Source organism: Erpetoichthys calabaricus, chromosome 2, assembly GCF_900747795.2.
Source record: "Erpetoichthys calabaricus chromosome 2, fErpCal1.3, whole genome shotgun sequence".
NCBI lineage: Eukaryota > Metazoa > Chordata > Cladistia > Polypteriformes > Polypteridae > Erpetoichthys > Erpetoichthys calabaricus.
The window spans coordinates 112,396,462-112,413,484 of NC_041395.2; the positions used below are offsets into that span (position 1 = coordinate 112,396,462).

The 17,023-nt window shown below is 36.3% G+C and overlaps 1 protein-coding gene across 4 annotated transcripts in view; it reads right to left on the reverse strand.

Annotated features, from left to right (window-relative positions):
- The window catches only part of LOC114646265 (calcium-binding protein 39), an 81,086-nt gene that overhangs the window by 32,587 nt on the left and 31,476 nt on the right, over positions 1 to 17,023 (reverse strand). Inside the window, exons 2-5 of one of the 4 annotated variants that reach the window (XM_028794382.2) lie at positions 12,229 to 12,349; positions 4,879 to 5,036; positions 1,649 to 1,861; positions 795 to 959 (exon numbers count right to left, since the gene is read on the reverse strand). In XM_028794382.2, coding sequence (XP_028650215.1) covers positions 795 to 959; positions 1,649 to 1,861; positions 4,879 to 4,992 — 492 coding nt within the window. In that variant the 5' untranslated portion in view covers positions 4,993 to 5,036; positions 12,229 to 12,349. The remainder of the gene's footprint in view (positions 1 to 794; positions 960 to 1,648; positions 1,862 to 4,878; positions 5,037 to 12,228; positions 12,350 to 17,023) is intronic. The other 3 variants (XM_051923543.1, XM_028794383.2, XM_051923545.1) reach the window with 3 other exon arrangements.

Below are 17,023 nucleotides of genomic sequence, written 5' to 3' on the forward strand. Positions count from 1 at the left end.
CTTCTCCAATTGCTTTCCTCCTTCCACCTACCCTGGCCCCATCCCAGTTGTACTTTTCTTACTCTCTGTCCCCTTGATTTCTTCCTCTCCTTTTCCTTTCTTAACCAGAACTTTTATACAGTCCTACAAGTGTAGATGTGCTGAACAATCTATGAAGCATTAACAATGAATGGCTGTGCCCACAGCTCTCAAATATATAAACGAGCCATCATCCAATTCCCCCATTAAGTACTCTCCTCTGTGTGACAGTCAGTGGTGGCTAATGGGATTTAAGTACTGCCTTTTTTATCTTATAATTTTTTTCATGGTAATTTTAATTTACTAATTTATAGTGTCAGTTTAACTGTTGTCTCAATTACACGGCATTTGGAATATCATTCTCAATAGTAGTGCTAATGATTTCAATGCAATATCCACATGGAATGAAAAATGCTATGCATTTTGTTACTACATGCATTACAAAACAGGCACAGTATATTCTAAGACACTGTGATGCATAGTCAAAATGTAATGTACTGTATATCATTGTTCTTAACAGGAACAGAGTTGATGAAATCTTTGCATATCTGGTGAAGCAATAAAGGCCATTGCAACATTTCTTCACTTTTCCGTTAAAGAAGTGTTACACACAATGCAATGCAATCAAGACCTGTTAACTGAAATGCTATTCATGATGAAGTACACTTCAATTGTAACCACTTGTGCTATGCTCAGTCCCTCTTCTTGGTGAGCAGAAAGAAAATAAATTCAACTGAATAACATGCAGATCAGGCTACTTTATTGTCTTCTCTCACCTCAAAATCAATGAGCTGCAAGTCTGCTATGAGTGTGCTAAGGAGGCCACTGTTGTATAATTCCTGTGCCAGCTGTGCCACTGCTTCTGTCTGGGGCTCCTTTTCATTTGTCCCATACAAAATCTCCTTCATAGCAACAAGGTTTTTGGAGACTTCTTCTGTAGCCTAAGAAAATAAACACAAGTGAAGCTTCTTGGCAAACTCCATTATTTAAAGTAACTGTTTTTTTTTTTTTTTTCCTTCGTTTATCTAGTTTCTGTTAAAATGAGAGAAAAAAAACCAAACAAAAAAACTATAAATTTGCAGATTATCAATATCATCAAATACTGACTTCTTAATATACAGAATGCAAACTAAAAACTGATGTTAAAGCTAGAAATGGCTCTTGGTTCAAAATTCAGAAAAAATGTACTTGACATTTAAAAAAAAATTTAAATGGTCTGTAATAAAAAGTTACATTTAAAGTTTCATTTTTTGTACACAGAGATGACCATCATTAATTTCAGCAGACCATCACTTTTAACATTTCACATTTTAGACATTCCACATGACGGAAGGCAGGACAGCATTAGTTAGAACATGCAGTCATGAGAACTACATACAGAGGTAACATGAAAACACAATATATTAATAACACACAAACACAAACATGAAAAAATAAAAAATAAATAAAAAAATCAGCTGATTGTAATCAATGCAAACTACATGGCAGAGCTAATGTGAGCCTAATCATTTGTTTGATTACCCAGTGCAAACCCACCCCAGGTGTCCTGACCACCACCACATAACTCTACAGAAAGATCCTGTGCATGGGGTGCAGGAGATGAAAACAAAAACAAGGAAAAGTCATTAACTGATAGAACTGCAGTTTTATCCATCTTCTCTTTCCCCGTTAACGAGTGCCTCTTGGCCCAGGGCAGCTTCATTGCAACATTGATTTTGTCCCCAAATTGCACATCCTCCGCACAATACGTGGTCAAAGAAAAATTGCGCCTTGTGGCCAGGCGAGTGGCTGCGCTGTTTTGTAAAGCGGGAGAACTTTGAGAACAACGCAAAGCTCCATTGGACTGAAAGGGATAAAGAAACAAGGTAAAAGAGTGAGGCAACAAAGGGTGTTAATTACCACAATACAACGAAGGGATTAGGCTTTAGTCTTTGTTTAGTTGAAGATGTTGTCCACTCTCTGACCGGTCACAGTTATTGCACAAATATAACCATGTACACTGCTAAAAAACACCTTTTATATAAAATAGGGCAATTCACTAACAGTAAACCTAAGACATGGGATGAAGCCTATAACTTAACAGAAAATGGTACATATTTGTCCACTGACTTAGCAAGGCAAAATAAATCACTTGTTGAATGTAGCTTCTAGTGAATTTATGTTAATAACTCACAATCAGAAACATTTTTATAAAGTCAGAATTTAAGATTTTTTGGCTACATTTTAGTGATGGACAATACTGGGCAATACAGAGACTGAGTTTTTTATTTAAATTCAAAATCACCTTGATGTGCAAGCGCTTTCATACAATAGATACTCAAAGACAAAATAATAAGTTAAAATTCTATAATTTATTTCAGTTTAAACTAGTCACACATAAAAAACTTATGACAAATGTTAGTGAATATATTAATAAACACGATCACCTACAGAAAAAAAATATTGCCTCTGCATTATGGTTACAGTGGTAGTGTATTAGATGTTGTGGTTAGTTATACATCAAGGCTTTTTTTGTGTAAAAGAAATTAATACAGTATGAATGACCAGACTAAGAGTAATGAAGAAGGAAGTCGGCAACTGCAATACCATCATAACTATTCACCCATGTACACTGATTCATTATAAACGCAAGCTAAGTTACAACTGTGCTTAAAACGAAATGCACAAAATAAAAATAAATGAAACAATTGCACATTAGATATACTTAGTTTGTGTTGCAGATAATTTAAAACACCTAACATAGTTTGTGCTGCAGATAGTTTAAAACACCTAACACATTCTTAACCATAAAATGTTTACTAAATGTAATAAATTGGTGATATTCCTGAAAATGGAGATTTGTTTCAAAAACAAATTTAGGACAGGAGAAAAACCACACTACCACGATCTGCTCATCTTGTTGTACAGTGTTAAAAGTACAGAACTAAAACTGAACTCCCTAAACAATACTGTAAAGGAAAAGAAGAAAAATGTTTAATTCACTGCTATGTTAACATTTTTTATTAATTGAAAAATGTGAGAACTAATGACATTGACCTAGGGGAAACTCTACTAAAACAAGGATGGGTGCGAGGGGTGCACTGGAGTATAATCATTTTTATTGTTAAGGCCTTGCAGTTATTTGGTCAGTTTATAATCACTACAGATAATCTGGATAACACTTGATCACTTAAGATATTGCTACCATCACTAACATTCCTTTATACAGAGGATGAAATTAGTTCTTTTCACAAAATGCAGTTTGATATCCTGTTTTATAGGCTAATTAGTAGTTTTGTGTTTTCTCTTTTTTTTCCCCCAGCATAATGTGGTGGCACTAGCAACCACTGTCACTGGCATAAACATGTTGCAGCCACCAGGGACCCTGGGAAGACTAAGAAAGCTCCACAAGAGTATACAATTAATGGGGACACATTTATGGACTGAAGAATGCCCAGAGGGGCTGGGTGGTCCTTTGTCCTTGGAACCCAAACTTGTTTATTTTCTCTAACATGCTGGCATGTTTCCTGTCCTCTCTTACCATCTGACTATAAGTTTTGTTATTAAGGTGGACAATATGATTTCTCTATGGATTTAACGAACTGTTCTTCGGTTTTTACTTTTGTAGCTCTATTTAGCCATTACTTCTGTAAAACACTACTAGCTACTTTAAAGTATGAAAATATGCCATAAAAATAAAGGTTGTTGATGCTATTAAACATACTTTCCTCCTCAGTGTTCTTGCATAATTAAGTCACATAAATACTTGTTACTTAGCCAGGTGTGACCATGTATACCATTACCAAGTTAATCATGTTTAAACCATATAGTGTACCTTGCAAAGCTGACTGTTAAAACTTTGGATCACACAAGGTAACATTTTAGAAAATCTGAGCCACAGTGCTTCTACAATATTGATACTTGCATGTCTTCCAGCACATGACAAATGTCTTTACCGAGTTTAATGAAAATCTTTCATCTAGGCCAATCTGTGAATGCAGATAATCTTTCTACATAGCCAGAAGAATACAGGTTGTCATATTGGAAGAGGGACCCTGTAGATCTATTAGGCTCTCTTTTTTCATACACTGCTTAATAAGACTAATTTGATTCACATCAGGATGTGAAGTCAGATTTCTTGTTGAGATGGGTACAATGCATATCCACGTTGTGAACTTCCACTATGACCATTTTTCACATAACACATAAGACAGACAATTTTAGAGTGGTTCACCCATTAATATGGCACATAGAAAATAATGCTTATTACTCAGACTGGAGATATTTCCACTGCAAGCTCTACAGAAAAGCTAGAAAATGCATCTAACACATCTAATCAGTGAAGATAACTTTATTAGGATTAAAATATTTCAGTCACCATTACCTATTTTTAACCACCTAATTATTAAAAATACATATCCATATCACTGGTTTTATGAGATCAAAACCTACACTTGTTTAAGGTTAAAGCCTTTCAGTAAAGATTTGAACACTGTACTTCATCAAAATTAAACTTTTAAAGGTTTCTGTTGGGTTAGCTCAGAAACGTTTATAGACTTTACAATAGTTAAAATCTCACAGGACTATTAAAAAATAAATAATGCAATTCAGAAGAAGTGCAAGAGCAATTAATGGAGTTTTTGCTAGTCAGATGCTGGAGCTAAAGCTACAAGTATTTCTGCTTCTTTGGTCACTGCACACAGTGCTAGGAGAAAATAAAAAAAAAAATTAAATTTGATTCAACAGATCCACAAATTACACCCAATGAAATAAAGACCCTATGAGAGTATGTGACAGTTATTATTCAGACACATGTCTGCTGAAAGTTAACATAAAAGAAAATATATCCTTGATTACAGCAAGGTGTTATATTCTTCATACCTTTTCTGCCTTTTTGTCCGAGATGTCTTGTTTTTCTAAAACTGCCATACTGTCCTTCAGATTTTTCACTATGTCCGCAGGAGACTTGTGAGATTTGCCAAAGGGAAATGGCATAGCTGCTTCTTGAACAGGTCGTTAGTGAACAATACTGGGTTTACCTAGAGAAGTCACATGATAAAGAGTAATAGATAACTTGTAATTTTCTGTAATTGGAACACAGTGTAATCAGAACAATTACACATCAAAAAAGTATACATAGATGAAAATTTCTGTATATATACACTTTTAAGTACAGATGTATCAGTATCTAGAATATAAACTTATTTTGAAGATAACAAAATATGATAAGGGTCTGAAAACAAAAATACCCCCATAATTCTTTTCAGATTTTTAATCAAATGTTTACAGAAAACTTTGTAAAAATTGTTTATCCAGCAGAAATGTAAAGTACACTACGGGGAAATTTACTGAAAAAAGCATGGCAACAGCTAACATATTCAGTATCTGAAAAAACAGAAAAAACAGAATTGTCATTTTAAAACAAATAATGCTACATTGAAATGTATAATGTATGGAAGAAGAGTATTGAAAGCACCTGTAAAACTACAGGTTTTTGACAGGAAGAGTTACTCCACCAAACACGTAGTAAATAGCAAAAGCCTAAAAGAGTGCATCTTTCCCTACCTTGATCAGCCAATCACACTCAAGATGTTACATAGCAATGAACTTCAGACTGTTCAAAGGAATGTACAGGTACTCCCCAGGTTACGGACACCCGACCTACAACATACGAACGGGGCCGCAGCTGCGACGCATGCGCCTCAGTAACTGCCGCTCCGGCATCTTCGGCCCGGGGAAGCTGCAAGTGGTGGCTGGACAGAGGCTGGAGGGGGTTGATTTTGCTGTTTGCGCAGTGTAGTGTCCGTCGGGTGGCTCCCAGCGGCAAGCAGTTTCACTGCTCGCCCCCCGCTGCAAGTGGTGACCCTGTTGTGGCTGAACAGAGGCCATTGAGGGTGAACAGGGAGGTGGGGGGTAGCATTGTAGTGTGCCTCGGATGGCTGTGTGTTGAATGGGAGCGGTGGTGTTGCGTATGCTGCAGGCAGCATACTGTAGTGGAGTTGAATGTGAGGTGGGCTGGTGATGAACCGCCCCTTGCTGCCCACATTCATTTTCAATAGCAAGCCTGCTTGTACTGTTACGCACATAGCAGGAAGTTGTCTCTTGTCAGTACAGGGTGGTCCAGATCTAATTCTGCAGATCCAGATTGTCTGGATGACTTTGGTTTATGTGGGGACGATTCCAGTTCGGCGTGAAGACGATTCTTCGTGTCGTCAGTTCGCACATTTCTCGATGGTCCGGGATTTTTCAGGTGATTTTCTATGTAATAAACTGAATAAGTTATAGTGTAATGAAAATTGCATAATTAGATCTGGACCACCCTATACATCAGATGTGTTGACGACTGGTGCCTAATCTGCTGTGATAGCGTGTACAGTGCTGTACAGAAGAGCTCCTCTTAACCTTTTGTCTTCACCTTTCAAGAATGTCTCTGAAACACAAATCTGATGCTAGTGCTACAGTAAAGAAGAGAAAAACCATCATCATTGAAAATAAAGCAGAAATAATAAAAAGGTCAGAAAGAGGTGAAACTCCATCATTCATTGGCAGAGCACTTAGTTACAGTCGGTCAACAACAACAACATTTATTAAAGTAATGTACCTGTTCCAACTTGCATATAAATTCAACTTAAGTACAAACCTATCCCTATCTCGTATGTAACCCGGGGACTGCCTGTATAATTGAGGTGAAATTACACAACACTTCTAATTCTTTTTTTCTTTGTCATGGTAAAACTCTATTAGACTGAGTTCACAAACATTTTTAATTTCTTCATATGCGATACAAGAGAAATTATTTATAGAATTCATATTCATAAGTCTGCGGTGGGTTGGCACCCTGCCCAGGATTGGTTCCTGCCTTGTGCCCTGTGTTGGCTGGGATTGGCTCCAGCAGACCCCCGTGACCCTGTGTTCGGATTCAGCAGGTTGGAAAATGGATGGATATTCATAAGTCAGAATTTCAAGAATGTAGCCATGTAAGGTGTTCCTCAACCCCATTTTACCATTTCAAGAATTTGGTTGTGTGTGTCTTGTGTTTGTGGCCAGGGCACATATAAGTCATAAATGGAGCAACTGATCTGTATTAAATCTGAAATTTATTACAACCTTGAAATACGAGACCACAACTGATTTTAAATAAAAACTGCTTTGTTTTTAGAGAAAGCAGTTTTGGTTATCTTCCTCCATGTAAGTGGCCTCAGAAGACCTGTTTTTTGAAAGATGTGCCAATACTTGCAGAAAAAACAATTTAAAGCATTTTCTGGTGTTTCTGATCCTGCTAATTTATGGCAACACAAGTTGATACAGCCACTCAGTGATGGCAAGCCAGCAATGATATTGGTATTGTTATTTATAAATTGGGACCACAAAAAAATAGAGATGTTACCCAAAATAGTTATGATAATATGGAGAATGCGGCATGATCCCGTCAAAGATAATTTATTTTATTTAAAAGTACCATACACATGTGAATTGTTTATCACGTATAATCAACATCTATGTTTAATAGTCTACAACGTTGATTAAATCTGAAAAGCTAAGTCCAAATTGTACTGTGAATCAAAACAACAGTACCTTTCAACAAGCTGTCAACCTATTTAATCCAATTCAGAATCATGGGATGATGGAAGTTATAGCAATAGCAACAGACACAAGCCATCACAGACAACTTTCACTCATACAGGGCAATTTAAAGTCACTAATTAACTATACACATCTCTTAGATGTAGGAGGAGAGAAACCAGAGTAGACATGGGAAGAAATTCAGACTTCACATAAAATGTGACTAGATCAGGAACTGAACAAAGATCCTAAAGTGGTCACTTTAAAGTTCCTGGCAAATGTGAATTAAATATTTGTTCCCATCTATTCCGTTCATTTTGAAGCTACCTCTTTTTAAAAAATCTTCTACATTCAGATATTTGGTTAATTAGTTTTGCTGTTAATATGACATCACTATCGTATGGCTAAATAAGAACTCAAAACATGATGAAAAAATTTAGCATGGTTAATTTTTCAATACATTTCTTTCTGAGTTTGTATCCTTCAACTTTGTTGCTGAAACTGCTACAAATTAGCAAAGGATGAAGCATACTTCTACATAATACAGGGCTCCAGACTGCGACTGAAATGGTTGTAAATGCGAACAAAATTAGACTTTGGTGATTATCATTTCTAATTAGTTTGCCAGTAGCGAATGAAATCATTGAAACTTTAAACTAATTATATTGTAACAGATGAAAAAGGTATTTTTTTTTTATCATTGAGTGGATGTGGCATTAACATATTTATCCGTACGGGCTCCCCTTTGGATAGCAGTGAGACACATTTCACTTAAAGCTCATTTACATACGTCACATGTCTGCACAGAGTACGAGGGATGCGTAGCGGAAATTATGTCAGACTTTTAGGAGCGCATACAAAAATATTTGTAAGTACATAGAGCGGCGGCCATGTATTCCAAATGGTGAATTTCTATGAGAGGGTGGTTATGCTTGCTCCAGAATAATGAATGAAGGGCTGAATATGACAAGGAAGGAATGCAAAACATTTGAAATTCATCTGCCCATCATGTTATGATATCTGTGCTCTGTGAAATTTAGCAGTCCCTTCTAATTTGGCTCAGGCACACTAAAGTGTGATTGCCATGGATTTACTCATGTTCATTCATCCTTCCATGCTGTTTGTCTTTTGATTTGATGCATGCTTTGAGGAAAATGCTGGCCTGTCCATCAGTAAAACACGTATGTGCAGCTGCCAGCCTGCTGTTTCCTTACACACAGCGATGTCACGCAGTCTGCATTTTAAGGTTGTATGTGTATTACATGTTATTGTTGTTTTACTTGACGAGTACTTGATTGACAGGGGACAGTAAACTTTGTTAAAATGGTATCGATAAATGTCACTTTGTTAGTTATTACTTCAGTCGTTTTGCTATGCTCACTATATGTTCTGTAACCAATAAATTCTTCAATGGGAGTTCATTAACAAAGAAACATGGAAAATAAGATTTAGTAAAAAAAAACAAAAAAAAAAAAATGAACAGCAGTAATATTATAATTAATTCATTGCTTTACACAAAGAAATTTTAAAAATAAATCGCTAAACATACTAATCCACTTTTATGCTATATGGGGTGCCTTGCTCTTAAATATTTACTCAGGTTTTTTTCTGGGAAAAGAAAAAAAAAATCCACAGCAAGACTTTGTTGTGGAACTCAAATTTCACCTCTGTCATATGAGTGATTAAAACTGTGTGAGTGAAACATTTTAAATTCTATCAAAAAGAAAAAAGAACCCTTGCCTGTCATGACCAACCCTTTTAAATTAGGGAGGATCTAATTTTCACATCAGGTATCATTATCCTATAAAACTCTTTTTCCTGTATATTACATGCATGGTTGATCATGGCAAATTAAAACTGATCAAACTGTGAACAATGTGTAGTTAAAATGCTGAAGTATTTTTATAAGCCTATCAGGCAGTCTTCTATTGCACATTCATATCTATTGTGTCCCTCCATCTCTTCCACCAGAGGGGACACTCATTTCCATTAGCTTAGCCTTAGCAGTAGAAATGCACACCCCTGTAAGCTGCTTGCAAAATGAACAGTATATAGCTAAAATTGTTTAAAATGTATTCTAAGACTGTAGACAGTCATCAATATCAATTTCATATTCAATATTTTTCTCTATCCCATCCATTTTATGGGACAATCATTTTCCACAGCTAAGCCTTTGTTGTTGAAATGCTGTTCTGTTTATAAAAATTAACACTGGACAGCTAAAATTGAGCTAAATCCATTTAAAATATTTTTTTTTCTGTGCCCTTTTGTCATATCCACTGGGACACTTATTTCCCCTCCTGGAGCAGAGTTATAAAAATGTGTGCCTCCTGTCTACTGATTACAACACTAGACAGCCAAAAATGCTTCAAAATGTATTTTAAAAGGTTGCAGAAAGTGTTATCACTTTCATGTCTACTGTGGCCTTCTGTCTCATCCACTGAGGGGGCACTCATTTCCATGGCTGGGGCAGAGCTGTAGAAATGGCTGCCCTATGCTTTCTTTGATATTGCCTCAAACTATTACAGCTATTGAGAGTTGTATACTCACAGTCAACTGGGTATCAGATAGACCATTAAGGAATGGAAAGTTGCAAGGGTTTGTGAAGCACACTGGGCAAAAATCACTTGCTCAGCATAAAAATGTGGTGACCAAGGAATAACACACAGATTTCAGGCAGACAGAAAACTAAAAAGCATAGAAAGTCAACTCATAGAGGCACTACCTTTCAGAATATCAAAATCAAAAGATACAAGTCTCACCAGTTTTAGACATGACCTTCAATTGCATGTTGACAAGAGTGGACATTACAGTCAAGGAACTGAAAAGTCAGTTTGAAAATATGAGGGGTAATATGCAGCAAGGAAGCTGACATGGGTGTGAGCTCATTTGCTGCTTCACCATCTTCTATCATAATTCATGGCTAGTTGATTTAACCACTTTTGGAGAAAATGAGACGGACACTAACTGGCATCAAGAAGTCTTGTTGAAAAATGCATGTGATGTCATGGCTGTACAAACTGAAAGGAGACTGCTAAAATTCTCTCTAACAGACAATTCTTAGACAAGTCTAATAACAGTTTGTGGGAAGTCTTACTGACAAAAGAGCTCTATTGCATAAATTTTCACAATATTCTACATCTTGTTAAGATCATGCTTGTTCTACCTATTTAAGCAGCTCAACGTGAATGTGGCTTTTCAGTACAAAACAGAATAAAATCAAAAGAGCAAACTCACTCAATGTTTCAGCCTTGGAAGATCTAGTCACAATCAGCACAGAAGTCCATCACTTGAGTAGTTTCCTAAGCCCTATGGCAAATGCTGGGTCACTTCAATCAAGAAGAAAACAAGACCAGATTACACTGAATGGCCCATTGACATGTCCAGTACAGTGCATCCGGAAAGTATTCACAGCGCATCACTTTTTCCACATTTTGTTATGTTACAGCCTTATTCCAAAATGGATTAAATTCATTTTTTTCCTCAGAATTCTACACACAACACCCCATAATGACAACGTGAAAAAAGTTTACTTGAGGTTTTTGCAAATTTATTAAAAATAAAAAAATTGAGAAAGCATATGTACATAAGTATTCACAGCCTTTGCTGTGAAGCTCAAAATTGAGCTCAGGTGCATCCTGAGCCCAGACTGTTGGCTGTGAGTATATTGGCAGGAAGTACAATGTTTGGGATTTTTCTATGGTCTCTGAACATGGGCATTTTGGTGACAATGTATGTACTGTTTGGTTGCGGAGGTAAGAGTTACAAAAATATATGTCAGCAGGTGCTTGGCTACTACAATCAGCACTACACCAATGACAAACATATGATAATAATCAAACATGTTGAACCACTAGCTGACTTTGTAATAGATGTGATGGTTTCAATGCATTATTATGTACTGTGAACACTGATATTTGTAAAGCAGAAATTTGGTATGTGGTTAAAATGTTCCTAGAGGTTTTCTAACCAAAACATTTTTACCCATTTGGTTATGTTTGTACTGAAGGATGCTAAAACAGTATAAAAAGAAGAGGCCCATCGACATGTGAAGGAAAACTCTATGCTCTTGAAATAAAGATGACCATTTCACAAGACATTTGCTTTTCTCAATCAGGATTTCTGCTTACTGGCAAAATTCAGCAGGCAAAAAAAGACTTTAAAGAAATTTTCAGTTCTCGAAATGGGCTTTTTCAACTGACTAAGCAAAAAAAAAAGAAAAAGAATTCAAGCTAACTGCAGATATTCATTTGAAATTGTATTTCTCTTTTCACTAAGGGGTATTAAAAGGATGTTTTACAGCTTAGTAAATGAAAACTTATTTAAAAGGACTTAATTCTGAAGAAGCTAGCATCCACACTGGATAAAGTGCCAATGATTTTGTTATTGCAGCATGCAAGGTATTCTTCACTGCTGTGCACTTTTACAGCCTTTAGAGATAAACGTTTGTTCTGAACATCATGCCACCAAGAAGCCTTATAACTAATTTCTTCCCCCAGAGATTGCTGCCCTTTGGTGCTAAGTGCCCTCATAGCTATTACAAGCTGCCCACTGTCTGAGCCCCAGTAAGACACAGAGAACTGGAAAATTTCTAAGAGGGATTGAACAACTCGATGCAATAAGAGTGAACACATTTTGAAGGAAGCACATCTAGTTCTGAATACTTACTGGTCTTTGTAGAGGGGTGAGCAGTTGAGAATTCCTCTACAGTTATAGGTGCATCCAGAAGAAAGGACTCAGCTACAGAAAACTGAGAAGGGTTCATCCCACTGAGAAAGGACTGAATGATCTGTGAAAGGGATTAGATTCAGAATTTCAGAGGAAACAATAATTAAAAAGTAGAAACCAACACTTTTCAATAAAAAGGTTTTCAGTAAAACAGTTTTCAATAAAACTATTCACTTGAAAAATTATGGGAATTTCTTTAACCTCCTTTGTCGCTAACCCCAAGTGCGACTTGGGCCTGGAAGTCTAAGTAAATATGGGTATTCCCCAGTCAGATTCAAATATTTCTATGTGTTCAGCCACTTTATGATAAATCTATGGTAACTCATCATAATTCATGAGTAGAGTTTCAACAAAAAACACAGTGGCAAACAAAAAGCCACAAAGACAGTTTTAAAATAAACTGAAACATTACCACTACTTGATTCAAGTGATAAGAGCTGACAATATAAACTGGTCATCAAACATTGACACAGTCAGTGAAACCATTTCATACGGCATTGTACAACCAAAACACTGATATTCCTGGTGACTTCAGTGGCATAACAATGCAGTGGGGTGCAGTATCTGCATGGCAAAAAAACAATGTTTTTTCAATTGAGTAGAAAGACAAGAAAAAAGGTGGCTCTCTAAGCACAGTTCACAAAGTAACAAATGTTATTTATTTGTGTTAGGGTAAATGTGAAAGTTACTAAGACTTGCACTGTGGTAGTCTATAATAACTCAAGGAGTATGTCAATCACGCAGTTCAGGCATTTACATTTTAACTTCTTGTGCTCATGCAACAGAAACAATATTTAAAAAGCATGCAAAGAAACATGCTTCTGGCCTGACTGCAACATCAGGCTGTGCATTGGGGACAATCTAAAAACATATCACATGAAGGACATGTACTAAATCTGTATTAGTACAACAGTGGTCATTAAACATACCTTTCCTACTATTTCATATTGATATTTTGGTATTTATATATTTCTGTTACACATAATTATATTTTTTATTATTATTTATTATTATTCAGGGTAAATACAACACTAAGGAGGACACAGTGCATGTTACAGTATGAGACCCAAAAAAAAAAAAGGGCTGGCTGCTCTTTATTAAATTCTGATTTATCCAATCCACTTACATTTTTTTCTCCAATCTTCTCAAAAAATCAAAATGTACACAATGAAGCATGCTCTGAACAGTGGCTTCCCAAAATGATATGCATTTGTTGTAGCTAGGGCTGGGTGATAAAACAAAAGAATTATAGCAAAATATGTTTTTATTGAGGAAAAGTTAAGACATGGTAAAGAGAAAATTGATAGAACTCATTCCATCCATGCTTTGAAAGAAAATACGAAAAGCCAATGCTAATAAGAATAGCGCCATGCCAAACAAATTATGTGGCTGGAATGAAGTTACAAATATTATATATATATATAAAAAAGGGGGTTACCAAAGGCGGCACCCCAACAGACATAGCCCAAGGCTTAAAAGACGAGGGCATCGATGAAAAGAATAGTCAGAGGAATTTGGTAGTGTGGAGATATTTTGGCTATTTAAAGTCAGACAAAAAGCAGAGTAGCGTGCAGTGCAAACCATGTCAAAAGCATGACACCATAAAGACAGGCAATACCTTAGGGTGTGCGATATTGGCAAACAATTATATAATTTCTGGGACTTTGACGATAACGATACTTGGACGATATTTTGCATCCTTTAAAAATGTGTTTATAAATGTCTTACTGATCTGGTTTGGTCTTGATAATAGATTATTAATTGTAGGTTACTAATGAGATTAATAGAAACAACGGTTAAGGAAAACAGGTCTTATTTATTTACTTACAACTGAATTAAACCAACGTAAAAACATTAAAATCACCAAAGTTTTTACCGAGATCAAAAAGTGCAAGGATGAGTATACCATTTCAAAGTGGCCGACAGGATTTACACAAAAGACTTGCACCAAGACCAACAAAACTATAATGACAGCATTTTAAACTGACACTTACCCTTAATGTAAACAAGATATGAATCCAAAAGGTAATAAAATACTAATCATAACTGAAATACAAGGCATGAACATAACACTATGGATAAACTGCTCTACTGTAAGGTGAATTTTGCAGCATACAAGCAAAAACAAAAATCTAACATACTGCACAATAGTGTAAAAATCCAAAGTTCTGTCAAATACGGCACAGGAAAAAACTATAGTATTTGTAAACAAGTTCTGTCATATATTGCAAAAAGATACAAAAAAACCCAAAACTATAACATTGTTATACAAATTACTAACTTCAAGTTCTATCCTATATTGCACAAAGATATCAGAAAAAATAAAAAACTGTAAAATTCTACTGAGGAAACTTCAAGTTTCCTCCTGTGCTGAAAGCCCTCCCAGAAGGACAGCTTAAGGCAGGGATGCACAGGTAGTTTTTTGCAAGTTTCCACAATTTGGGGAAATATACTTCTCAAGTTTTCCACCACTCAGGTGGATTTACATCACTGTCCACCTCAGGTATCAAGTAGCTCTTGATCTCTTTTTTCTATGGCAATTTGCAGAGAGTTGCCTTCTTTGAATTTCTGTTTTTTTTTTTTTTTTTTTAAGCTGATAAAACTTTATTTGGCACTCCCTCCCTTGTGTCATCACCTACTCCAACTTGTGCAGCCATATGGGCGGATGGAGCGGGGTGAGGAGTTGCGGATCTGTGCAACTGTTTTAAATAATGAAAGAAAAAAAATGTGCTTTGGAATCGCAGATCCCCAAACCAAGACAGCTTCCAAAATAAAAACGTGCCTGAAAGACATATGCTTCTTACAGAAATAAAAATCTGTTCGAACAGATTAATACTTCAATTAAACCGATTTTTTTTTTTTTTGATACCAAACACCTATACAGCTCCGTACTAGATCAGTTTCACTTTGCAGATCATGAAACAAGTTAGGTATCTAGCTGTCTTTAATGGCAAACGATTTCTGACATAGTTTGCAGATTGCCATCTTTTTAACAACAACAGTCTTTTCAAAGGCAAACCACCTCCACGTGAGTGAGGATGACACACATCTTGCAATTAAATCTAACAACGTAGATTGCGAGGCTGTTGTGAGGCTAGCTTAACTTGTTGTGCACTGACCGTGGAGCATACACTGAACGCAACATGTGAATATGTCAATTCTGTTTACGTTCTCCTTCATTTATATTTAGAAGCTGCTTGAATTTATATGGAGGATATATACAGAATGTTTTTTGTCTATTTCTGGGTTTCCCAGCCAATTAAAACGGCCTGAATCCATACAAAGGAAAAGATAAAGTATAGAGGTAGTTTTTGAGATTTTAGTTTGTAATAATACCTACTATATTTATTTGGAAATGACCAATGAATTTACTTTGGGTTCTCCCATTAAAACATGAAAGCTTTAAAATTTTAGTTTTACAGTAATCCCTCCTCCATTGCGGGGGTTGCGTTCCAGAGCCACCCGCGAAATAAGAAAATCAGCGAAGTAGAAACCATGTTTATATGGTTATTTTTATATTGTCATGCTTGGGTCACAGATTTGCGCAGAAACACAGGAGGTTGTAGAGAGACAGGAGCTTTATTCAAACACTGCAAACAAACATTTGTCTCTTTTTCAAAAGTTTAAACTGTGCTCCATGACAAGACAGAGATGACAGTTCTGTCTCAATTAAAAGAATGCAAACATATCTTCCTCTTCAAAGGAGTGCGCGTCAGGAGCAGAGACTGTCATAAACACAGAGGAAAGCAAACAAATCAATAGGGCTGTTTGGCTTTTAAGTATGCGAAGCACGGCACAAAGCTGTTGAAGGTGGCAGCTCACACCCCCTCCGTCAGGAGCAGAGAAAGAGAGAGAGAGAGAAGAGAGACAGAGAAAAACAAACAAAAATCAATACGTGCCCTTCGAGCTTTTAAGTATGCGAAGCACCGTGAGCAGCTGCACAGAAGGTAGCAACGTGAAGATAATCTTTCAGCATTTTTAGACTAGGTCCGTATCGTCTAGGTGTGCGAACAGCCCCCCTGCTCAATCCCCCTACGTCAGGATCAGAGAAAGCGCAAGAGAGAGAGAGAGAGAGAGAGAGAAAAGTAAGTTGGGTAGCTTCTCAGCCATCTGCCAATAGCGTCCCTTGTATGAAATCAACTGGGCAAACCAACTGAGGAAGCATGTACCAGAAATTAAAAGACCCATTATCCGCAGAAATCCGCGAACCAGCAAAAAATCCGCGATATATATTTAAATATGCTTACATATAAAATCCACGATAGAGTGAAGCCGTGAAAGGCGAAGCGCGATATAGCGAGGGATCACTGTAGATTGTAGAACTTTAGAATTAAGATATTTTATTTATTTGGAGTTGAGCAACAAATTAAGTGTGTTCTCCTATAACTCTTGAAGCTTTTTACTGGTCAGAATTAAGACTTTAGTTTAGTATTGATACCTAATTTATTTAATTGAAATACAGTTGTATAATGTTCTACAGTACATTTGTCATGTTTAACTTTTAACAGAATATTAATATTTAAACCAAAATTAACCTTATATCTTTACATGTCACATAATAGTAAAAAGGAACCTTTAAACATGACAGAAATAATAATTTGAGATACACATATATACACATACACAGGGGTGCGGAAATCCAACGCCCGACTCGGGTAAATTGACCATCGGACAAGCGTGTTTTTCTGGTTTCAGTTGTCCGCGGACAAGTGCAATTTTCTGGAGAAAAATATTA